The sequence below is a fragment of the Malus sylvestris genome, chromosome 12, assembly GCF_916048215.2.
Source record: "Malus sylvestris chromosome 12, drMalSylv7.2, whole genome shotgun sequence".
Classification (NCBI taxonomy): Eukaryota; Viridiplantae; Streptophyta; class Magnoliopsida; order Rosales; family Rosaceae; genus Malus; species Malus sylvestris.
Genome location: NC_062271.1, coordinates 29,758,166 through 29,782,050, shown reverse-complemented (window position 1 = coordinate 29,782,050; position 23,885 = coordinate 29,758,166). Strand labels below are relative to the sequence as shown.

Sequence of the window (23,885 nt, the reverse complement as noted above, 5' to 3'; positions counted from 1 at the left end):
ATTTACCGAAATATAATAATTGAATTAATGTACCTAAAAGTCAATACTCAAATGTGTGTACCAAAGTGTACTTAACAAAATGCAATATATTGACCGAAATGCATTATATTGAATCAATGTAACTACATGTTTGTACTGATGGATATAGCAAAATATTCAAATGTATTAATGTACCTAAATGAAGAACATACAAAATTGTTATCGGAATATATATTGCAAATTTTTTACAAGATCGTTTTGTCTTATCTGAAATATGTTCGCATTGGGACACAAAACTTGAATCACTTAAACTTGTCAACCTGTAAAAAAAACCGTGGGTAAAACCCACAATTTATGTTGCTATTGCCGAAGCCGCCCGCCATAGGAATATAGTAGTTTGACTACTACTATGTGTCTGTCTCCAGTAAATGAGATTGTTTGTGTTCTGAATAAGCTTTAGTTCTGGTTTCATCAGATGTTCATGGTGGCCTAACTAGGGTTGATATTGTCGTTGATATGGAGTATGACAATCCTGTTGACGCGCGCGAAACTTTGAGCCAATCTTACAGATTGTAGGAAGAGAAATAAATAGTGTAGCCTTAGTACTGGTTTGGTACTGAGGTGCTTTTATAAAAAGTGGTTATCAACAAAAGTTGAACTCAAAAAGGTGGTAAACACTTAAAAACAGCTTATTTTCACAGTTTTTTGTGAAAAAAAACTGAAAACGTGAAGCAACAAAAATGAGCTTATTCTCACAGCACAGCAGAAACAGTTTTTTTTTCAAAGCACAGCAAAGCGTCGAATGGTTAGTTGGCAATGGAAAGTCTACTAAAATTTTGATGGAGTGGATTCGTTGGAATTACAGCCGCGATAGAGTTAAAAGGGCCCGTGCTGTAGTTTTGGTATTGTTTACTGCTTCCCGATTGAACGATGAACGAGCTTTGATGGCGATGTAACATCTTGAAACACCGATATTTTACTTGTCAAATGTTATTTCTATGTTCCAAGACTCCTTACCATTCAGGTATCCGCAATATTGTTTCAAACTTCCAACGAATGACGCTGAGGCCACTATATGATGTGACGAGATTTCAACTGAAAGATTATTCTAAGTTTATCCTGAATTATTATAGTTATCTCGTAAATAGATTATGAATTTACATGAATAGAGTTCAAACAAGAGAACTTTAACGAAAAGTTTCCGGTACTGTTCACTTTAACGAAAAACCACATTTTTATACTAAAAAGTCAATTATAGCACTATTCATTTTACCCTTTATTTTGTCCTTATCGTTAAAACTTAAAGTTTTCAAATCATTTTCATTAGTTTTCTTTCAAACAATTAGTCTGGTACGTGTCTGATCCTGGAATTTTGCCCCTTACCTTAACAAACCCGAACAGGTTATGTTTATATGGTGAAGTATTCTTCGACCTTGAGAGTGCTGCATCCCGGATTCACGCGCATTTGAACCTTGAGTATGTCAAGCTATTCTTCATCTGGTGAAAAACTATTTACCTGCTCAGGCATATATATAGACACATTACAATGGAGATGAGGTGCGTATCAATTAAAACAACCCTTTACAATGGATGCAAGGCTGTTTGACGCTTCTCAGACGGGAGATGTCCAACTTCTGCATCGATTGCTGGCAGAGAATCCACTTCTACTCCATAGCCTTGCCCTAACTTCCACAGATAATCCTTTACATGTTGCTTCGATTGCTGGGCATGTCGACTTTGTCAAGGAGATTGTGAGGTTGAAACCAGATTATGTCGAAGAACTGAACCGGGATGGTTTTAGCCCCATGCATATTGCATCCGCCAATGGGTATTTGGAAATTGTAAGCGAGATGCTGAGGGTTGACCGGAGACTCTGCCAGCTAAACGGAAGAGATGAGTGGACTCCTCTCCACTATGCCGCTAGCAGGGGGAGGGTAGACGTAATTAGAGAAATGGTCTTGGCTTGTCCAGAAAGTGTTGAAGATGTGACCGTACAAGGGGAGACTGTTATTCACCTTGCTGTTAAGTGCAGCCAGTTTAAAGCAATTAAATTTTTGGTGGAATTGGTTGCAGAAGCGAACAAGATGTACATCTTGAACATGAAGGATAAGCATGGCGACACAGTTCTTCATCTAGCAACCTGGAAAAAACAACATCAGGCAAGTACTATTTGAACCGTTGATCAGTACCCATGAATTTTAGTCCATATTGATTTGTTAGTTGACTAATGATCGCAGGTGGTGGAAGGATTAGTTGGCAGTGAAACAATTGCAGGAGCCTTGGAAGTAAATTCTGTAAACGATAGGGGTCTCACAGCTTTGGATCTGGTCTTCCCAAATGAAACCGGTGATTGGGAAATGGAGGCAATCCTTCGTGGTGCTGGAGCTTTGAGAGCAGGAGATATAGTCCACTCCGGTGTCCAATTCTCCAATTCTCATAGCCCTAACCATAACCACACGTCAACAGAGACTCATCAGTTGCAGCAGGAGCAGCAGGAGCAGCAGAAGACAAATAGGTGGGAATACTTCCAGTTCAAAAAGGGCAGAGACAGTCCTAGCGATGCACGTAACGCACTGCTAGTAGTCGCTTCACTAGTGGCTACGGCCACCTTTCAAGTTGGACTCAACCCTCCAAATGGAATTTGGCAGGACAGTAATGATGTGAATAATAGTGGGACTGGCAGCAGCAATGAACCAGTACACTTGGCAGGAAGGTCCATCATGGGTTCTTATAGTGAAGTTTCATTGGTCATTTTTGTGGTTTTCAACTCGATTGGATTTTACTTTTCTCTTTACACCATGATCGTCCTCACAGCCAATTTCCCTCTCCAGTTGGAGCTTCAAATCTGCATCATAGCGGTATACACCACCTACAGCACTGCGGTTGTCAACATTGCACCATCGTATAACACCGGGCTCTTTATCACCGTGTTCACATCGGTTTTGCCCTTTTTGGTCGGACTTGCTGCCAAATGGGCTAGACACCCTGTCACAATCTGGCTTACAAAACCTCTCGGAAAATGGATCCTTCGGTTCTTTGAATTAATTTGGTGATAAAATTGTTATTGTAAATTGTTATTGACGGCTGGGAAGTAAGGTTCTAAAAGACACTAGGCGCTAGTCGGACGGCGAGTTGGGGCCTAGCGCCTAGGTGGGTGCCTCGGCGTATCTAAGTACATTTATTGTATTTCGTGTAAATTAGTGTCGGTTTATACTTAAAATATATATAATTTCATCATAAACTAGAAAATAGAATGACATATGTATTATAAAGTATTGGAATATAATAAAAATATAGGGAGCAAACATATCATGTGTGTTTATTTAAGTGTTCAATAAGTCTCTTACAATTTATTGGAAAAGAAAAGTTATCTATTTTCTATCCAAGTGAGTTGCAACCTAGGCAGGTGTCTAGGCGGGCGGGTTATGTGGGTGCTTAGGCGGTCTAGGCGTCCTTTCTTAATTTTCAAACGCCTAAGCATTAATCCGGACAGTGGTCAGCCACCTAACGCCTAGACAGGACCTAGGAGGCGCTAAACGGAGATTTTTAGAACAGTAAGAAGAAAACAAAATAAACAAGAAGCTTTGAACTGATTGTTTGTTTTTTATTCAGTGGTATGTCCAATCTCCAAATTTGAATGGATTTATTTTATAAGAGTTTTGACATTTAACACTGACATCTTTGAATATTCGCTCGCATTTGGATCTTGAGCCGCAAGCTATTATCTCGTGAAGAACTCAGTTCCCCGGAACAGGTGTATGAAGTGAAGGACAGACATGGGAACTCAGTTCTTTACCTAGCAATCTCTACGAAACAACGAAGCAAAGTAGAACCTGATCACCTGATATTGTTAAGAACCCGTTAAGATAACGGGTTTTACACAACATAACCCGTTAATATAATGGGTATAACACGAATACAACAAACATGATCCGTTTGCCAGGTATTTCAAACCTATAAATGTTGACTTCATTAACTTACTTCCAAGGGTTAAGCCTGATGCAGATGTTCCACTTTATGATGTCAACTGAAAGATTATTCAAAGTGTATCTTAAATTATCATAATTATCTCATCAATAGATTATGAATTTAGATGAACAGAGTTCAAATAATTACTCTTCTGCATCTCGGATTCACGCGGACTAAAAAATTCAAACCGTTCAACTTAAATCATGTAGTCCGAATTTCTCAATCTGTGGGCTCCAAAGTGTTCAAACCGTTCAATTTAAATCATGTAATCCGCATTTCTTAATCTATGGGCTCCAGAGTGTTGAGATCCAAAGAGGATCTCAATCCAATAGAAAGCACTAAAGCGTTTTCTACTTTTCATATTATCAAAAGCATAGCATCCGACTTTTTGGAAGAAACACTTATTATGTCATTCTGTTTGGAAGTGCTTGCATTTCAATGTGATTAATATTAGTGCTTTTACTAAAAATGCTTATGAAGATAAGTGCTTCTGGAAGAAATATTTTCAAACAGGGCCTAAGACTAGTTTAGAACTAGCAGAGATGTTATAAGTCTAATTTGCCTTTTCCGTGAACTGTTCTACCTAGAATGTCACTTGAACTATGTCAGCAGACATTTTAAGGTTATTCTTCAAGTGATCAGAATTCCACCGAGCAAAAGAAAGGGACCGAAAAACATACACGAACTCGAAAATTCTTAACTTCATAAGAAAACCACTCAACTACAAGGTTCGGATTAACACAAAAAGACGAGTACAAAACCAGTTTACCGCGTACTTATCTCTAAAGCTGTCTAGGATATGAAAATACTACTCGACTCTGTTTCCATCGCTTCTAAGCCTTGTTCTTCTCAATGAGCTTCTCAATAAGATCCGCGGCATCCTGCACGGTTGCAATGGCCTGAGCGCTATCCTCTTCTACACTAATACCGAATTCCTCCTCAAGTCCCATCACAATCTCAACCTGGATGCAGATTTACATCGAAATAAGTTGGAAGTACAACATATTACAATGTACGTAACTACAGGAAAGGTAACTAACACAAATAGAAAAACAAGAGAAGTTTAGAGTTTGATACTGAAAAATACCCCGATGGTCTCTTAATTCTTCACTCCCTAGGAATAAAATACTTAAAATTATAAAAAGGACAAATATTTCACCAAGAACAGGATAGAACGACTCCGGTTGAAGAGAGATCCATTATAAGGGAGATTAAGAATTATATGTAACAAGTTTACAGATAAATAACAACAGGAAAAGAAAAAAAAACAACGGCCGATCTCTAGCTTACAAACAGAGCAAAACCAGCTTATAGGAAGACAAAATTCAGGGAAAACAATGTGTCAAGTAGCATGTTAACATATTAACAATTAGAGAATGTACCGTATCGAGAGAATCAGCTCCAAGTTCAGAAAACTTTGACTCGCCGGTAACAGCAGAGTCATCTGGCAATGCAAGTTGCTTCCTTACTATCTTAGACACCTTCGCCACTGTTTCTGGTTTAGCCTGCTCAATGGCAAACAGTAAGCATTGCTACAACTCACAACAACACGATGACTGTAACCTTATTACATTTTTCAAATAAAGGCCGGCTTTCTCACAAAAGAATGTTCACGTTTCACTTCAAAACCGAGCTTTACTCTGTTGCGTTGCAAGTATAAAGCTCGGATTGAATTGTGCACATAAACTAAACCTTGAACTTGAAGACTGAAACTTTTGACACTTACTACGAAACACCAAATTATTGTCCATGAAGAATACAATGTGTAAAGATTTAAGCATAAAATAAGAACAATTCACACAGAAACACATACAGCGCAGGAAACACGAAGCCGCAAGGAGCGTTGCTGCAACCTGAAAGAAAGGGAGCTTCTTCCATAACCAGCAAGTGAAACCGACTTCAAACCATTTGTCCTGGATAATGCCTGTTCAAAAATGAATAATTCAACCAAATTCAAATAAAAAAATTCAGTAAAATTCAAATTGTTCATGCATTTTTTATCAGTACCAATCAAAACATGTGCAATTGGGTACAATTTCAAAATTACAATTATATATGTAAAATCATATAATTCCAACACCAACACAGCAAAACATTAAGCTGTATAATCGATAAAACTATACCAACATAATTAATTGTTACTAAAATTAAAAATTAACAGCAAAAAAATGAACTATAAAAAACTAAAAATGATCAAAATTGTAAATTAACAGTGAAATCAAAGAAATGGGGTTTACGAGATTTTGGTGGAACTGTTGGGGGGCGGAGCGGAGGAGAGAGATTGAGGAAGCTCCGGCGACGGCGGCCATTGATGGAGCTCCGGCGAGATCAAATTACAGGAGGAGGGGGAGAGACTCAGACGGCGGGACCGAGGAGGGGAGAGTGAGGAAGAGGGGTCATTGGCAGGTTGGTATTTATGGAGCGGTGAGAAGGATTCTGTGGTTGACACGTGTACTGTGACAGAAGGCAAGAGAGAGTGAAGCGAAGGGAACCGGATCTCCGGGCCATAGTGTCTGGAGTTTAGGGATTAATTCATTTGGGTTGTTGATTAATGTGTAAAAGAAATCAAAATCGAAGGCAAGAGAGGGTGAAGCGAAGGGAACCGGATTCATCTAGGTTGTTGATTGATGTGTAAAAAAAATCAGAATCGTTGATTTTGTGTAATGGTCAGGAAAATGAGTTAATAAAGATTGTTAAATTGAATTTATGTCACCTAAATGAATTAATCCCTATGATCTAAACACTAAGGTCCGGATCGGAAACAATTCCGAAGCGAAGGGAAGCGAATAGAGAGAGTGACTGCTGAAATGGTCATCTGACTCGTTATGAACCGACGGTACAAATGATTTCAACTTAATGGGCCTTATTGGGCCTGAAAAGTTGGCTGTTAAACTTCTGAAATTTTTTTATTTTTTTATTTTTACAAACAACAATATTACTGTGTTAATTGTTAATGGTTAAAAACAGGTGGATTTATACGAATTAAACTCGCACCAAGTACATAAGCGATATTGTTTCATGAATATCAATTTGTGATATAAAAACTGCGACTGTTTGAGACTTTTTGTAACGTCAAAAAGTGTACTCTTAAAATTAAGTGTTAAAAGTTTAAAATATTTCTGAATTGTGGAAACACATTTTAGGCGCTTCTTTCTAAGCACTTCCAAATACTTTTCGAGTAAACATTTGAAACCTTTTTCCTAGCAAAACTACTTTTTACAAAAGCACTGATGTACAAATGTGCCTCCACTCTCAAACGAGCCGTAAAATATGTAGTTTTTTTTTTTTTTTTTTTTTTAATTTTTTATTTAAAATAAGAATCATTTGAACTTGAATTTTTAATTTGGTTAACTTTGGATGAGCATGAAATTCGGATGGGATAAGACAAGATGCAACAAATTTTTCTTGGTCTTCTCTTTTGCATGACCAAATTAATAGCTTCGCCTTAAAAATTATGAAAACCTTGTGGGTGCATTTTTGCTAATCACCTTTAAGTAGTGGTAATTCTCATCATTCTATTTATTACCGTTGAATAAGTTTAAATTTTGAGATTTATGTCTTGGATGAGTTTAAATTTTGATATTTATGTCTATTTACCGCACGAATCTCGAAAGTTAAACTTATTAACCGATTATAAATAGGGTGATGAGCATCACTATCACTTAAGGGGAGGAGCAAAAACATTCCCAAAACTTTTTTGAGAAATGCCGAAGAGGCCCTCTCAAAGTGAGCATTTCTATAAACTTTCCGTCATCTCACAATTTAACGTCAATTTCTATATCAACGTTATAAAACTTTATGTTGAAGACATGAGATGTAAAAAATTCCACTTTTAAAAGAGTCCTCCATGTATTTCTCAACTTTTATATTAGTTTTCCGTCATCTCACAATTTAACGTCAATTTCTATATCAACGTTATAAAACTTTATGTTGAAGACATGAGATGTAAAAAATTCAACTTTTAAAAGAGTCCTCCATGTATTTCTCAACTTTTATATTAGTTTTCACTTTTAAGAAACTTTGACCTTGATGTTATAACTCTGGAAGCTTCTCACATCCCAACTTTGTTCGCTAATTTTATACAAAAGCCCAATTTAATTGGTATTTATTTGGTTCAATTCGATTGGACGGAAATTCTCGTCCATAAAATTTGAAAAACTCTTTAAGTTGGAGATGTGATTCCAATGCCACGATGAGTAGAAATTTTTAGTTGTGACCGAAATACAAATGGTACATTACGTGTTTTAATATGAGTGGTGAGAAATTTTATTTTTCAAGTTATTAACTTTTTAGCACACATATCTCACAATTTTTATAGTGACACATGGTGTACCATCCAGTATACCGGTCACACTGAAAAATCTCTCCACAATGAGCTTCTGTCAAAGAATGTGATGCTTTGATATTTGAATTATCCAATCACACATGGTCACATGGAAATACTTTTATGTCCCATAAAATGCTTTTATGACATAAATTGTAACATCTCACATCGATTAACAGAGAGGGGGTGATGTGCCTTATATGTACATGCTCACCTCTATATAGCACGAAGCCTTTTGGCGACTTACTGGCTTCGGATTCCATCAGAACTCCGAAGTTAAGCAAGTTTGGGCGAGAGCATTCCTATGATGGGTGACCTCTTTGAAAAGTTTTCGTGTGAGTTCCCAGAAACAAAACCGTGACAGTGTGGCAGGGGCCCAAAACGGACAATATCGTGCTACGATGGAGCTGAGACTGGGATGTAACATAAATACTTTAAGCGTTGTAAAAACTCATTTCTTGAACAAATAATATTGAGTAAATTGTACAAATGGTCCCTCAACTTTAATCAAATTGGAGCAATGGTCCCTCAACTAAAAATCCATTACCTTTGGTCCCTCAACTTATCAAAACGTGCAGCTATGGTCCCTCAACTAAAAATCCATTACCATTGGTCCCTGAACTTTAATTCAAGTGGAGAAATGGTCCTTTAACTTTAACCCAATTGTAACAATAGTCCTTCCAATATAACTCGTTTTGACAAATTTTTTGACATAGTTGACGAAAAGAACCATAATTATACACTTTGATGAGTTAAGGGACCCTAATTATATAAATGGTTATTCCAACATAGCTTATTTTGACAATATTTTGACAAAATTGATGAAAAGGACTATAGCTACACATTTTGATAAGTTGAGGGACCAATGGTAATGAATTTTTAGTTAAGGGACCATTGCTCCAATTTGATTAAAGTTGAGGGATCATTTGTACAATTTACTCAATAATATTATTATCTACACTAAAAAAAGGGGGCGTTATAAACGTTTTTAATTACTAAAAAACTCTTTTAGAGGTTATGGAAGCAAAACCCAAAAAATAGACTCGTTAGAGTTTGGACGTGCCTATAGCGGGAAAGAGATCCACTTCAGATCTCTGTGCCCATAGCTTGCCGATTAAGAGATTCAGACCGTTCAAGAGAAAGAAATAGATTGTGGCTGTTCAATTTTTCAGATTTTTAAGTATTTGTCAGCATGCTGCAATTCTTGATTTCTTCTCTAAGATATTTCATCATTTTTATACGAGTATTTGTTTCTCTCAAATCACATTGAATGACATCCACTCTAACCTTGATTCAATGTCATTCCTCATTTCATCTAGATATGCAATAACTTCTGGAGAGATGGCAGCAGTGATGGTAACAAGGAAAAGTAATAAAAATATGGGAGCATGATGTGATTTGACGGAAAAGTCATTTCCAAGGTGTTGTGAGACCCTAGAGTAAAACACAAGGAGAAGAGTGCCGGAGAACATTAATTGAAACAGTAAAGAGAGTCAACAATTAGATTTGTCTATCACATCAAATAAAAGCAGTAAAGCAGCCATTTACAAACCTTGTTCCGTTTTAATAAAATATTTATGATAGGGGTGTGCTATCTACACACTTCATTTTACTTTTTATACACCCTTTGTTAATTTATATCCGTTGATTTTCTTCAATTCATCATATCCGACGACCGAAAATTAGAAGGGTGTATGAAAAGTAAAATGATGTTTGTAAATATCACACCCCTTTATGATATGAGGTACCCTATATCTTTTGGGTAATGGATGAGATGTTCCAAGGATACCAAAAGACTCGTTAACGCAAAATCTAAGGAACAACTTTTGGCTTTCTTTATGTTGAGTAATTTTCATTGTGTGAAAAACATGATATGATATTTCAAGTCTCATAATATAAGTAGTTGAAAATTTTCTTTCTCAAGTATCCAACTATTTATGCTATAAAACGGGTACCTGCGTTTCTTTTTCAAGCCATCCAAAAACAAATTAACATACTGAGAGTGTGGTATGAAATTTGGTACCTGCGTTTCTTTTTCATGGATGCTTTATTTTTTGTACAATAAGAACTTTCTAAAAGCTTTATATTCCCAAGATCTTGTGGAGAGGTAAATACGTTTCTATGTCTTGGCTGAAAAATATACATTTCTATAAGATTTGACTTTGACTAAAAGAAGATATGTTCATGTAAGACCAAATGGGAAAATGATACATTTCTATGGAATTGGATCCTCTCATGAGGCAAATCCTCGGGATTCTCTTAACCCAATAATACGGACCGTTGGATCAATCCAACGGTTACAAATAGGAAGGTTCATTTAAAAGTTATAATAATTGTAGCCGTTTGATCAAAATCCAACGGTCCGTATTAGTGGGTCAGGAGGATCCTGAGGCAAAGCCTCGATGAGGATATAATTCCCATTTCTATGCCTTGGCTGGAAATAGATATACAACTTTGGTGACTCATGCAGTGTAGCAGATGTGTACCCTTAGAGCAAGTCAACCCCTAAAAAAATGCGCCAGCACCTAGCCTATTTAATCCACTCAGTGAATAGTGATAGACCCCAATGAACAGTAATAGATCAAATGCATCTCCACCTCTAACAAAAAATAGCCTAGTCAAATTTATTAAAATATTATTATTTTTTACTATAAAATAATAAAAATAATAATTTTATTATTAAAAAAAAAAAAAAAAAAAAAAAGGTAAGTCTAGCACCTCCACGGTTCCACTAGAACCCTTTATACTCTCCCTCTACATCCTCCTCAATTTGTTTCTCCGATCATCCCCCAAACACCAACTCTTGCCACTCCCGACTCGTCAACCTCCATTTGCATCTCTCTCTCTCTCTCTCTCTCTCTCTCTCTCTCTCTCTCTCTCCATTTGGATTTGGAACTGCGTCTGTTGGGTAGAATTTTTGGGGTGGGTTGGTGATGGGTATTGGCAGTTCGAGAGATGCTGCAGTGGTATGCGTTGGTTCAGGGGTGGGGATGGGTGCGATTTAGGTGCTCCTATTCCTCTCCCTCCTTAGCTCCTTCCCTCCCAACACTTTCTCCTGCCTCGACCAGCTTCGCTCCTCAACCTCCACAACAACTCCCTCTTTGGCGCAAAAGAAAAAAAAGGTGGTCGACGTCACGCTGGTGTCAGCATGACGTCAGATGGGCTGGTCCATGGCTCTGTCGATTCTAAGCTAGCCTAGAGACCAGCTTGGGCTGGGTGCTAGCCTATATTCTGGGCAGGAGTGGATTGGCTGGGTGTCGACCTAAAGAGTCTCTGGTGGAACTTCTCTTAGAGAGAGGGTGAAAAACAATTTTGTATTCGTGTAAGATAGAAATGACTCCATACCCTTATATGGCAAAAAGCTCTGTGACCAATTTGCCAAAACTTTCAACATACGCACATGAAAAAAAATGAATAATGTGCATCTCTAAATAATATACAAAGTATCACGCACGTTATTTACGCAACTAATTTGTTGTTTATTTTAGGAACCTTATTTTATCACTATTTTCAATGATTATTTTGAACAAAAATATACAAACCATGACCTCTATTTCCTAAAGGATTCTTTTTTTAACTATCGTCACACAAAAATATTAAAATTCTAGAAATACACATCATGTGAATAAAAGAAAAAACTATGGTGGTCACGAAAGCTAACCAAAAACTTTGCACACAAAATTTCTTGCTATGATATGCATGCCCATATCTATTAAAAATAGCATACCAAATTATTGGTATGTTATGTAATCCAAATTTGCGTACAAATTAGTATTTTGATATGTTATTTATTTTTTATTTGGATACGTACCAAGCTACTGGTACATTTATATTATCATAATTTTGGTATGTAAAAAGTTAACGGCAAGTTATGTGTAACCCTAAAACTTATCAGTATGTTTCAAGCCAATATGGGTACATTTTCATTCGGAACGTGTATGTTTCAAGTTAGTAAGCATATAGTTTAATTAGATATGAATAAGTCTAATCTAGCACATGTATGTTTTAGTTTGAGAATAAATTGTGTACATTTCAATTTGAGAATAAATTGTGTTGGTACATGTCAATGTTTATTTTTAAAGAGCGATAATACATTTCAATTCAATCATACTCAAATTTTTAGAGACTAAAACAAAGAATGATTAATCTTTACTATCAAACAGGTGGTCAACAACATAAAAAATAAATAAAAAATTAGGGCCACCACCTACATCTATCGCATTCTCCTCTCGTCTTCCCCAAACCCTTTTCCTCTTTGCACTTCCGAACAGCCGCCATGGATCACCACCACAGCGGGCCGTCAATAGCACTCTGATTTTTTCATTAGTTTCTAAAAATCAAACATAATCCTCAACTAAAAAAAATTAAATTCTCTCTAAACAGAACATAACTTGACAACTGAAATCTAAAAGAAAAAAAACAATAATGTTAGGAAAACCAAATTTTGTGGTTATAGATGATTGGATTATTAATCACATATCAATTAACATGTTTGTTTTTTTATTGATAACACATCATTTTGGTTTACAAACTTGGTTTAAAAATTTGATCTCCCTTGCATTATCCAAAAAATAAAAAAAAATCAAATTCACAACAAAACATGAAAACCCAGATAAGTTCAAAGAAAATGAACATAAAACACGAAACGGTATAGTCCAAAATCCAAAGATGTTGTAACGACGCCAGACGAGCAGCAAAGCCCCAGTTTTTGTGCCTCTATTTATATAGTAATAAGAAACTTCTCTCCATGTAATACAAACTATGTTTGGATGAGAGAACTAAATTTGGAATTTTGATAAAAAGTTAGAATTTATAAATGACATGGACCAATTCCCTTGTTTTGATACATAAACAAAGAAATTTAGAATTTCCGCATGGAAAAAAAACTTATGTTATAAATCCAAACAAGGGAATCGGTGCATGTCAATTTATAAATTCTGACTTTTATCCAAATTCCAAGTTTATTTCCCTCATCCAAACATAGTGTTAGAATTTGGGACCTCCAATTCCCAAGTTTAAATTTCATGTAAATATATGTCATTTCTAAATTTTCATGAGTGAGAATTTAAAAATAACAAAATCCGTTTCAAATTCCATTGTTTTTTTTTAGGTCAACCAAATAGGAACATTCACAAATTCTAAAATATAAAATTCTGTCATTTCTATTTCTATCGTTTAGAATTTCTTAGTAATCTTAAATTTCATCATCCAAACATAGTATCAAGATTCCCAAGTCCTAATCTCTCTACATTAAAATCTACACCATCACAATATATATTAAAACTTATGTCACAAGAATATTTTACTTACTAATCAGTACTTTTTGACTAATTTTTTTTTATCCCTACTCAATACTTTTTGATATTTCCCTATCAGATACCCTGCATAGGTCTATATCTCTTTTACTCCATCCCTAACCATCTCTTTGCTTCCCAACGCCCCTGTTTATCAATGCTTCCCCCTTAAAGCTGCAAACTCAGTCCTTTCAATTTCCTATCAATTCAATCCATCGACAAACAGTGTGAATGGCTACAATTATCATTTTCCGAGGAGGCAGTTGCATAGCTATTTACTTCGCAAAGTTTAAATACAAGGTACTAACATTTACTTCACAAAGTTACTCCCTTCAATTTATGCTTCTTTCTCTCTTCCAAAATCTTGAAAACGGCTAGGCCACCATTTCAATTTTCTGTAAACGTTACTCTGCCGGCACTTGAATCCGGTTCAGACCCGATCTATAATGCGTTTTACTATCCATTAGACTTTTGTTCCCCTGCAACCGAACACGGTTTGTGGGTGCAAAATCAAATATTAATGATGCATAATAAAATTTACAAAATTAAAGGGCGGGTCACTTTCAATAGTAGCAGCCTGAGTAGTGTAATGGAAAACCAGATTGCTTTATGCGAGTCTGTGGTAGTGTTGCAAAACAAGTGTATAGAAAATAGGCGGGATGCCCAAGTTAATGTTATGGCTGCCATGATGCAGGTGCGATTTCAGATTTTGTTTTGTTTTTTTTTTTTTTTTTTTGCGTATGTTTTAGACTTGATGAGAGTAGCGCACTAATCAAACTCATCATTCTGGCTATGAGAGGCCTAGGTTTTTGGACTGCCAACTCCTTTTCAGCTATCTGAGCTTCCATTTGTTCGCATTCTAGTTGGAAATGAGCAATAGTCTTAAGTCTGGTTCTAGTTCATTTTGTTTTGCTTCAAGTTTTTTTAGTTACATCCGTAAAACATCAACCCGACCATAGATGACATTTAGCCTTTCACCAATGGCAGTACAGTCATCATAAAAGATTTGAATGATAGAGGAACTAACAGAATGATGATCAATAAATTGCTTTGCTTCTTCTGCTCTTGGGAGTGCCTCTAGGAATTCTTGATGAGTTTCAAGAATGACAGTAAAATGAGGGACAAGTGCTTCCTGATGGACTTGAGGAACTATGCATGTCCTAGCTAAAAGAGATATGGCATCAAGCACATCTTTGGTTAGCTTGGCAACTTGTCCCACATCAAAATCTTGATTCACCCATGCTTGCAGAAGATCCCTGGCCTCTTCAATCTTTTTCTTTTGAATTTTAAGCTTGGGATGACTAGTGAACCTTTGGAATTTGGCAAGTTGGAGCAACACAGATGAGCCAGACCCAAGAGTAGTTGCCACTGGTTGAGTTGATACTCAGAAGTTATTGCATATCTAGATGAAATGAGGAATGACATTGAGTTAATCAAGGTTAGAGTGGATGTTATTCCATGTGATTTGTGAGAAACAAATACTTGTATAAAAATGATGGAATATCTTAAAGAAGAAATCAAGATATGCAGCAAGAGTTGCAGCATGCTGACAAATGCTCAAAAAGCAATGGCAATCAAGTTGGACAACCTAATTGAAGTCATGGAGAAGCGACTTAAGAAGGTATTACCTACAAAGCCTCAGCCTACACCAACGACACCAAGAGTCAGAATTTATGAAGTTCCCGAGAAGCTTCTTATCCTAGATATGCCAAAAGTATTGTTTGCCAATGGATTGAATTGATAGAAAATTGAAAAGCATTGATAAACAGAGGTGTTGGGAAGCAAAGAGATGGTTAGGGATGGAGTAAAAGAGATGTAGACCTATGCATGGTATGTGATAGGGAAATATCAAAAAGTACTGAGTAGGGATAAAAAAAATTAGTCAGAAAGTACTTATTAGTAAGTAAAATATTGTTGTGACATAAGTTTTAATATATATTGTCATTTCACTTCAAAATCTAGCTTTACTCTGTTGCGTTGCAAGTATAAAGCTCAGATTGAATTGTGCACATAAACTAAACGTTGAACTTGAAGACTGAAACTTTTGACACTTACGACGAAACACCAAATTATTGACCAAACAACCGGTTTGTCTCGAGAAGCTTCTTATTATGGATGTTAATGGAGTTCTCGAGAACTTCATAAATTCCGACTATTTGTGTCGTTGGTGTAGGCTGAGACTTTGCAGGTAATACCCTCTTAAGTCCCTTCTCCATGACTTCGATTAGGTTGTCCAACTTGATTGTCATTGCTTCTTGAGTATTTGTTAGCATGCTGCAACTCTTGCCACAAATCTTGATTTCTTCTTTAAGATAGTCCATCATTTTTATACAAGTATTTGTTTCTAGCAAATCACATTGAATAACATTCACTCTAACCTTGATTAACTCAATGACATTCCTCATTTCATCTAGATATGCAATAACTTCTGAGTACCAACTCAACCAGTGGCAACTACTCCTGGGTCTAGCTCATCTGTGTTAATCTAACTTCCCAAATTCCAAAGGTTCACTAGTCAACTCAAGCCTAGAATTCAAAAGAAACAGATTGAAGAGGCCAGGGATCTTCTGCAAGCATGGGTGAATCAAGATTTTGATGTGGGACAAGTTGCCAAGCCAACCAAAGATGTGCTTGATGCCATAGCTCTTTTAGCTAGGACATGCGTAATTCCTCAAGTCCATCAGAAAGCCCTTGTCCCTCATTTTACTGTCATTCTTGAAACTCATCAAGAATTCCTAGAGGCACTGCCAATAGCAGAAGAAGCAAAGCAATTTATTGATCATCATTTTATAGTTCCTCTATCATTCAAATCTTTTGTGATGACTGTGCTGCCATTGGTGAAAGGCTAAATGTCATATATGGTCGGGTTGATGCTTTAAGGATGGAACTAAAAAGACATGAAACAGAACAAAATGAACTAGAAGTTGGCGTAAAGAGCATGTTTAAGGTTATTGCTTCCTTCCAACTAGAATGCAAACAAATGGAAGCTCAAATAGTTGAAAATGAGTTGGAAGTCCAAAAACCTAAGCTTCTTATAGCTAGAGTGATGAGTTTGATCAGTGCGCTACTCTCATCAAGTCTAAAACATACGCAAAAAAATAAAAAATAAAATAAAATCTAAAATCGCACCTGCATCATGGCAGCCATAACATTAACCTAGGCATCATGCCACTTGTTTTGCAGCACTACCACAGACCCGCATAAAGCAGTCTAATTTTTCATTACATTACCCAGGCTACTACTGTTGGAAGTGGCCCGTCCTTCAATTTCGTAAATTTTATTATGCATCATTAATATTTGATTTTGCACCCATAAACCGTGTTCGGTTGCAGGGGAACAAGAGTATAATGGATAGTAAAACGCATTATAGATCGGGTCTGAAACGGATTCAACTGCCGGCGAAGTAGCGTTTACAGAAAATTGAAATGGTAGCCTAGCCATTTTCAAGATTTTGGAAGAGAGAAAGAAGTAGAAATTGAAGGAAGTAACTTTGTGAAGTAAATGTTAGTACCTTATATTTAAACTTTGCGAAGTAAATAGCTATGCAACTACCTCATGAGAAAATGATAATTGTAGCCATTCATACTGTTTGCCGATGGATTGAATTGATGGGAAATTGAAAGGACTGAGTTTGCAGCTTTAAGGGGGAAGCATTGATAAACAGGGGCGTTGGGAAGCAAAGAGATGGTTAGGGGTGGAGTAAAAGAGATATAGACCCATGCAGGGTATGTGATAGGGAAATATCAAAAAGTACTGAGCAGGGATAAAAAAAATTAGTGAAAAAGTACTTATTAGTAAGTAAAATATTGTTGTGACATAAGTTTTAATATATATTGTCATTTCCCTTCAAAACCGAGCTTTACGCTGTTGCGTTGCAAGTATAAAGCTCAGATTGAATTGTGCACATAAACTAAACCTTGAGCTTGAAGACTGAAACTTTTGACACGACGAAACACCAAATTATTGTCCATGAAGAATACAATGTGTAAAGATTTAAGCATAAAATAAGAACAATTCACACAGAAACACATACAGCGCAGGAAACACGAAGCCGCAAGGAGCGTTGCTGCAACCTGAAAGAAAGGGAGCTTCTTCCATAACCAGCAAGTGAAACCGACTTCAAACCATTTGTCCTGGATAATGCCTGTTCAAAAATGAATAATTCAACCAAATTCAAATAAAAATTCAGTAAAATTCAAATTGTTCATGCATTTTTTATCAGTACCAATCAAAACATGTGCAATTGGGTACAATTTCAAAATTACAATTATATATGTAAAATCATATAATTCCAACACCAACACAACAAAATATAAAGCTGTATAATCGATAAAACTATACAACATAATTAATTGTTACTAAAATTAAAAATTAACAGCAAATAAAGTGAACTATAAAAAAAAAAAACTAAAAATTATGAAGATGGTAAAATAACAGGGAAATCGAAGAAATGGGGTTTACGAGATTTTGGTGGGACTGTTGGGGGGCGGAGCGGAGGAGGGAGATCGAGGAAGCTCCGGTGACGGCGGCCATTGATGGAGTCCCGGCGAGATCAAATTACAGGAGGAGGGGGAGAGACTGAGACGGCGGGACCGAGGAGGGGAGAGTGTGAGAAGGAGAGGATAGTTGGCAGGTTGGTATTTACGAAGCGGTGAGAAGGATTCTGTGGTTGACACGTGTACTGTGACAGAAGGCAAGAGAGAGTGAAGCGACGGGAAGCGAATAGAGAGAGTGACTGCTGAAATGGTCGTCTGACTCATCATGGACCGACGGTACAAATGACTTCGACTTAATGGGCCTGAAAAAGTTAGTTGTTAAACTTCTGAAAAATATTTTTTATTTTTACAAACAACAACGTTACTGCGTTAATTGTTAATTGCCAAAAAACGGGGGATTTATGAGAATCAAACCGCATCAAGGTACATAAGCAATATTTCTTAATGAGTATCAATTTGTGATATAAAAACTGCACCTGTCTGAATTGTGGAAGCACATTTTAAACGTTTCTCCCTTAATCACTTCCAAATGCTTTTCGAGTAAATATTTGAAACCCTTTTCCTAGTAAAACTACTTTTTACAAAAGCACTCAAGTACAAATGTGCTTCCACTCTCAAACGAGCCGTAAACTATGTAGGTTTTTTTTTCTTCGAATTTTTTATTTAAAATAGAATCATTTGAACTTGAATTTTTAATTTGGTTAACTTTGGATGAGCATGAAATTCGGATGGGATAAGACAAGATGCAACAAATTTTTCTTGGTCTTCTCTTTGCATGACCAAATTAATAGCTTATCCTAAAAAATTATAAAAACATTTTTGGGTGTGTTTTTGTTAACAATCTTCCAGTAGTGGTAATTTTCATCACCTTATTTACCATAGTTGGCTAAGTTTAAATTTTGAGATTTGTATCTTGGATGAGTTTAACTTTTAATATTTATGTCTATCTACTACACGAATCTCGAAATTTAAACTTATCAACCGATTATAAATAGGATGGTGAGCATCATTATCACTTGAGGTGAGGAGCAAAAACATTCCCAAAACTTTTTTGAGAAATGCTTAAGGGATCCTCTCAAAGTGAGTATTTCGATGGATTCTCTGTATTCTCACAGTTTAACATCAATTTACACATTAACATTATAAAACTTTGTGCTGAAGACATAAAGTGGCAAAAATTTCATAAAAATTCATACTTTTGAAAGAGTCCTCCAAGCATTTCTCAACCTTTATATTTGAGAAAAACTAATGAAAATAGTTTGAAAACTTTGAGTTCTAACGAAAATGACAAAATAAAAGGTAAAATAAATAATAATAGAATTGACTTATTAATGTAAAAATTTTATTTTTCGTTAAAATAAACAGTACCGTGAGTTTTTCGTTAAATTTTCTTTATAATTGTTTTAACTTTTGAGGAACTTTGACCTTGATGTTATTGCTCTCGAACCTTCTCACATCCCAACTTTGTTCGCTAATTTTATACAAAAGCCCATTTTAATTAGTATTTATTTGGTTCAATTCGACAGGACGGAAATTCTCGTCCACAAAATTTGAATATTTAAAGTCTTCCCAAAAAGTCTTTAAGTTGGAGATGTGATTCCAATGCCCCGATGAGCTTCTGTCAAAGGATGTGATGCTTTGATATTTGAATTAATTGTCCAATCACACAAAGTCACATGGAAATATTTGTATGTCCCATAAAATGCTTTTATGACATATAAATACTTGCCCTGTTTGGCAGATTGGATAGAGGATCGGATAGGACTAATTATACGGACGCGGGTGTTTGGCGTTCACTCGTACTAAATAAGCGCCGGATTAAATTAACCAGTGTGCTTATTTAGCACGGTATACACCGGACTAATAAAACCAACCAAAAGGCCGGGATTATTAGTCGGCCCTCTTTCTCTCTCTCTCGCCTTCTCTCGGCCCTTTCTCTCTCTCTCTCTCTCTCTCTCTCTCTCTCTCTCTCTCTAGGCGTCGTCGTCCTCCCCCCCCCCGTCACCTTCTCTCACCATCGTCGTCCTCCCCGTCACCGTCGTCGTCCTCCACGTCGACGTCGTCGTCCTCCCCTGCAACTGGGTCTTGCAAAGAAGCATGCACTCTCTTGGCCGGCATGGTGTTTGGGAAACCTCTCTTCTCAAAACGCCAACAAACTACTCTCCTTCTCTCTGTCAAACCGCCGTCAGTCCATTCCACTTGCGATTAGGGGTGGGTTCAAAAAACCGAAAACCGAAAAAAACCGAAAACCAAACCGGACCGAGACCGAAAAAAACCGAACCGAAAAAAAAACCGAACCGAAACTGTCAAACCGAACCGAACCGAATCTGGTCAGTTCGGTTTCGGTTTTTAAGGTTCGGAAACCGAACCGAACCGAACCGAACCGATATATATATATATTTAATTATTTGTTTCAATATTATAAATAGTTTAGTCATACAATCATAACAAAATATAGCCTGTTGTCAAGTTGGTTTCCGGGAAATTTTTAAAGCCCCAGTGCATGGGTTCGAACCCTCATGCCTCCAGGATTTCAGAAGAGTTTTTAAACTTTTTTTGAGAAATCGTCAAAACCCTTTCTAACCCTAGCCACTAGCAGCCGCACCTTTTATTTTTTTCATTCCTCTCTTCTCTTCTCTCTCGTTCCCTGCCTCCAGTCTAACCCTAACCAAGTAACCATCTCGTGCAGCCGAGCCTCCTCTCTCTCTCGCTGGGTCTCTCTCCGCTTCGTCTTCTTCCTTCCCAGTGACCTGCGACCTGCGACCTGTCTCACATCTCGCCGATGCCATCTCACTATCAGTCTCTCATTTCCGGCCACTTTTCCATTTCACACTCCAAAACCCACATCACCAAACAAGTTTTCGACCTCAAAGTTCCTCTTTTGATCTCCGCTGACGACAACCCTTTTGCGTTCATCGGCAAAGGGTGTCAAATTTGACAGCTTTTTTGGCTACACATTTTGATTTGCAGGCTTGCAGCGTATTAATTAGAAGAAGACAAAGTTAAGTCAGTCGGTCGATATCACCGCGTCGGCAAACGCAAAGTAGAGTTTGTTACTTCTTCTTTTTTCTTCCCTTTAAAGCTTTACATTTTCTTTGTTTGATTTGACTGGTTTTGGTGGGTGGATAGGCGAACCTTCTGGCTAAGAGTTTTAAATGTTTTTGCTTTGCGTGTTTGAATGCAAATCTTGTGTGGGGGTGATCTAACACCCAATGAAATAAAACCCTCTTGGGTATTTGTTGAAATTTTGTAGAATCTGAAGTGTCTTAGGGGAAAAAGGTAGCTGGAAGTTTGACAAAAGGGGTTGTTTAGATTTTGGTGAAAACCCCACCAAGAAAATCTAAAGTTTTTTTCCGAATCGATTTTGTTGTTGTGATTTGTTGATCTGAGCTGTGCAGTTGAGGGTGGTGTGAATCTATGATACAAAATCAGATGTGAGTTGTTTCAAACTTTGTATGTTTGTTTGAATTTAGGAATTAGGAAGTTAGGTTTTGCAGCTTCAAGGAGCGAAGAGATCTTTTTGCGATTGATCATTGCCAGTTTGATCTTGATTTCGCTTCTCAGTGAGTATAATATTGGAAACATTTGTAGTGTCTGTGAGCATTTGTTGTTGTAATTGGCTGTGCATATATTAAGTTGCTTGGAGACGCGTTTAATTGGACGAAGAAAAAGAAGAAGAAAATGGTTGGGAGGACTGATGGAGTGACCGATAATGTCTACTCAAATGGGTTGCTTCACCACTCAAGTGATTCTGTTGAGCAGAAGCTTGATGAGCTTCGGAGTTTAATGGGCAAAGCAGAAGGTGATCCGCTTAGGATAGTTGGTGTAGGTGCAGGTGCTTGGGGAAGTGATAGAGCAACAGCCGAACATTTATTTGAAGTGATCAATTCAAGGGAGGATGTACTTGAGAGAATACTAAGAATAAGTACTTGAGAGAATAACTCTTTTGCTTTTATATTTTCAAAACATGTACTTGAAAAACCGTCCTGGAGAGATGGAAACATGTCATATTTTCTATTTCTATCTTATGTTGTGGTTGTTTTGCATTTTTTGGAGGAACAAAAAAAAAAAAAAAAAAAACCGAAAAAAAACCGAAACCGAACCGGAAAAACCGAACCGAAAAAAAAACCGAACCGAAAAAAACCGAAAAAAATTTGGGCCGAACCGAACCGAACCGAAAATTCGGTTTGGTTTCGGTTTTGGCAAAAAACCGAACCGATAAGAACCGAACCCAGACATACTTGCGAGATGCTGTAGTGTAGGAGGTAACCTTGTCAACAAATCGTTAGTTTGTTTCGTTTGTTGCATCTTGATTTGGGTTGATGTGGATCTGATGACTCATGGTTGCTCACCAGATGTGCAGGCAGGCGGGGAAGAAGAACGGAGAGAGAGGGAGGGCGTTTGAGGGGTGCGGCGGAGAGAACGGGGAAGAAGAAGGGATGGTTTCAGATTTTTATTTTATTTTTATAAGTTTAATTTAATTTTAAGTTTGATTTAGCCTATCCGGTATAAAACCAAACACAGTATAAATAATACGGTCATTAGTCCGATACTGCACCAAACGCCCGACTAATTTAGTCAGTACTATCCAGTGGCTATTTATCCTATCCGACAGAAATAGTCAGTACAGTCCGAGCTGCCAAACGAGGCCTAAGGATTACATGTATTATTATATGGGCACACACAAGTGTGTGAGAAATTTTTTTATTTTTGTTTTTGAAATAAAAGAAGAGAGGAAGAGAGTGATAGAGAATGTGGAAGTGGAAAATTTTGTTTTTGTTTTTTTTAATTAGAGATATGTTAGGATTACATGTATGTAAGGTTTTGAAAAAGAAAAAAAGCAAAATTTGGGTGTGTAAAATTACATTTCTACCTCATATTTCTTATCTATGTTATGTTTTAATTAGAGAGTTAAACTGGTAATTTCATAGGATTTTGGTTGACAATGAGTGTTTTATTAATTAGTAAAAATTATTTACATTAACAAAATGAGATGTTATAAACACTTTTAATTACTAAAAAACTCTTTAAACGGTTATAGAAGCAAAACCCAAAAAATAGACTCGTTGTAGTTTGGATGTGCCTATAGCGAGAAAGAGATTCACTTCAAATCTCTATGCCCGAAGCCTTGTTGACTAAGAAATTCAGACCGTTGAAGAGAAAGAGAAATAGATCTAGGCCGTTCAATTTTTTTAGAATTTTTAGAGGGGCTAATAAAAGGCGTATGATTGAAATTGAGCAATCCGAATCTTTCGCTCCACGGCTCTGAACACAAAAATTTAAAGTGAATCTCAATAACTAAGAGCGGTTAGCGAAGAGGGAATTAGGATCCTCTTCAGATCCATTTTGTAGAGATCCTAAAGATCTTCACATCCTAACCGTTTATCGTACATTGTGCGTTCAGTTTTCGTCAGGTACTATTTTTGTTTAATTTTAAATAAAAAAATCAAATAATTTATAACCGCACGATATACGATAAATGATTAAGATGTAAGAATTCCTAAAAAGCCCAAAATTTGGATCAAGATAGAATTCAAATCCGCGAAGAGGGACTTGCGAGATCGTACATTCCACGGTGTCAATATTTGAACGAAGGTATCCGGGGTAGTTTTCCCCGGAGCCTGTTTTTTCGTTGTTTGGGCTCCCGCCTCATTTCAACCCGACCCATTGAGTTAAAATACCGAAAACAGGAGTCGGTAGAACCCGACCCAGTGATAGCAAGACGGAGTCTCCCACGGTCCTAACGGCGGGTACAACTAACGCTCACCAGCAGCAATGCTACTTTCGGGTTGGTTGCCCGTCACTTTCTCCCGTCAATACATC

At 36.9% G+C, this 23,885-nt stretch overlaps 2 protein-coding genes and 1 long non-coding RNA gene across 10 annotated transcripts in view; 1 reads left to right on the top strand and 2 right to left on the bottom strand.

The window, feature by feature from the left end:
* Positions 1-18,223, bottom strand: part of LOC126594251 (acyl carrier protein 1, chloroplastic-like) — a 29,214-nt gene extending 10,991 nt beyond the window's left edge. Inside the window, exons 1-4 of one of the 8 annotated variants that reach the window (XM_050260495.1) lie at positions 18,028-18,207; positions 17,600-17,710; positions 5,331-5,453; positions 4,632-4,910 (exon numbers count right to left, since the gene is read on the bottom strand). In XM_050260495.1, coding sequence (XP_050116452.1) covers positions 4,782-4,910; positions 5,331-5,453; positions 17,600-17,710; positions 18,028-18,099 — 435 coding nt within the window. In that variant the 5' untranslated portion in view covers positions 18,100-18,207 and the 3' untranslated portion in view covers positions 4,632-4,781. Of the gene's footprint in view, positions 1-4,631; positions 4,911-5,330; positions 5,454-5,761; positions 5,873-6,185; positions 6,356-17,599; positions 17,711-18,027 lie in introns of those variants that run through there. The other 7 variants (XM_050260494.1, XM_050260489.1, XM_050260496.1 and 4 more) reach the window with 7 other exon arrangements.
* On the top strand, positions 1,548-3,032 carry LOC126594248 (ankyrin repeat-containing protein BDA1-like). The gene is made up of 2 exons (XM_050260481.1): positions 1,548-2,138; positions 2,217-3,032. The coding sequence occupies exons 1-2, from the start codon at positions 1,566-1,568 to the stop codon at positions 3,030-3,032; spliced, it is 1,389 nt and encodes a 462-aa protein (XP_050116438.1). The 5' UTR covers positions 1,548-1,565.
* Positions 13,749-17,593, bottom strand: LOC126594255 (uncharacterized). The gene is made up of 2 exons (XR_007613188.1): positions 17,283-17,593; positions 13,749-15,387 (listed from the first exon to the last, which is right to left on the bottom strand). It is a non-coding gene; the product is annotated as an uncharacterized LOC126594255 (long non-coding RNA).
* Positions 18,224-23,885: the final 5,662 nt, after the last annotated feature.

Coding starts and splice junctions, on each gene's coding strand:
- LOC126594248 (XM_050260481.1), top strand. CDS start 1,566: ATGGATGCAAGGCTGTTTGACGCTTCTCAGACGGGAGATGTCCAACTT. Junction 2,139..2,216: donor CCTGGAAAAAACAACATCAG/GCAAGTACTATT, acceptor TAATGATCGCAG/GTGGTGGAAGGATTAGTTGG.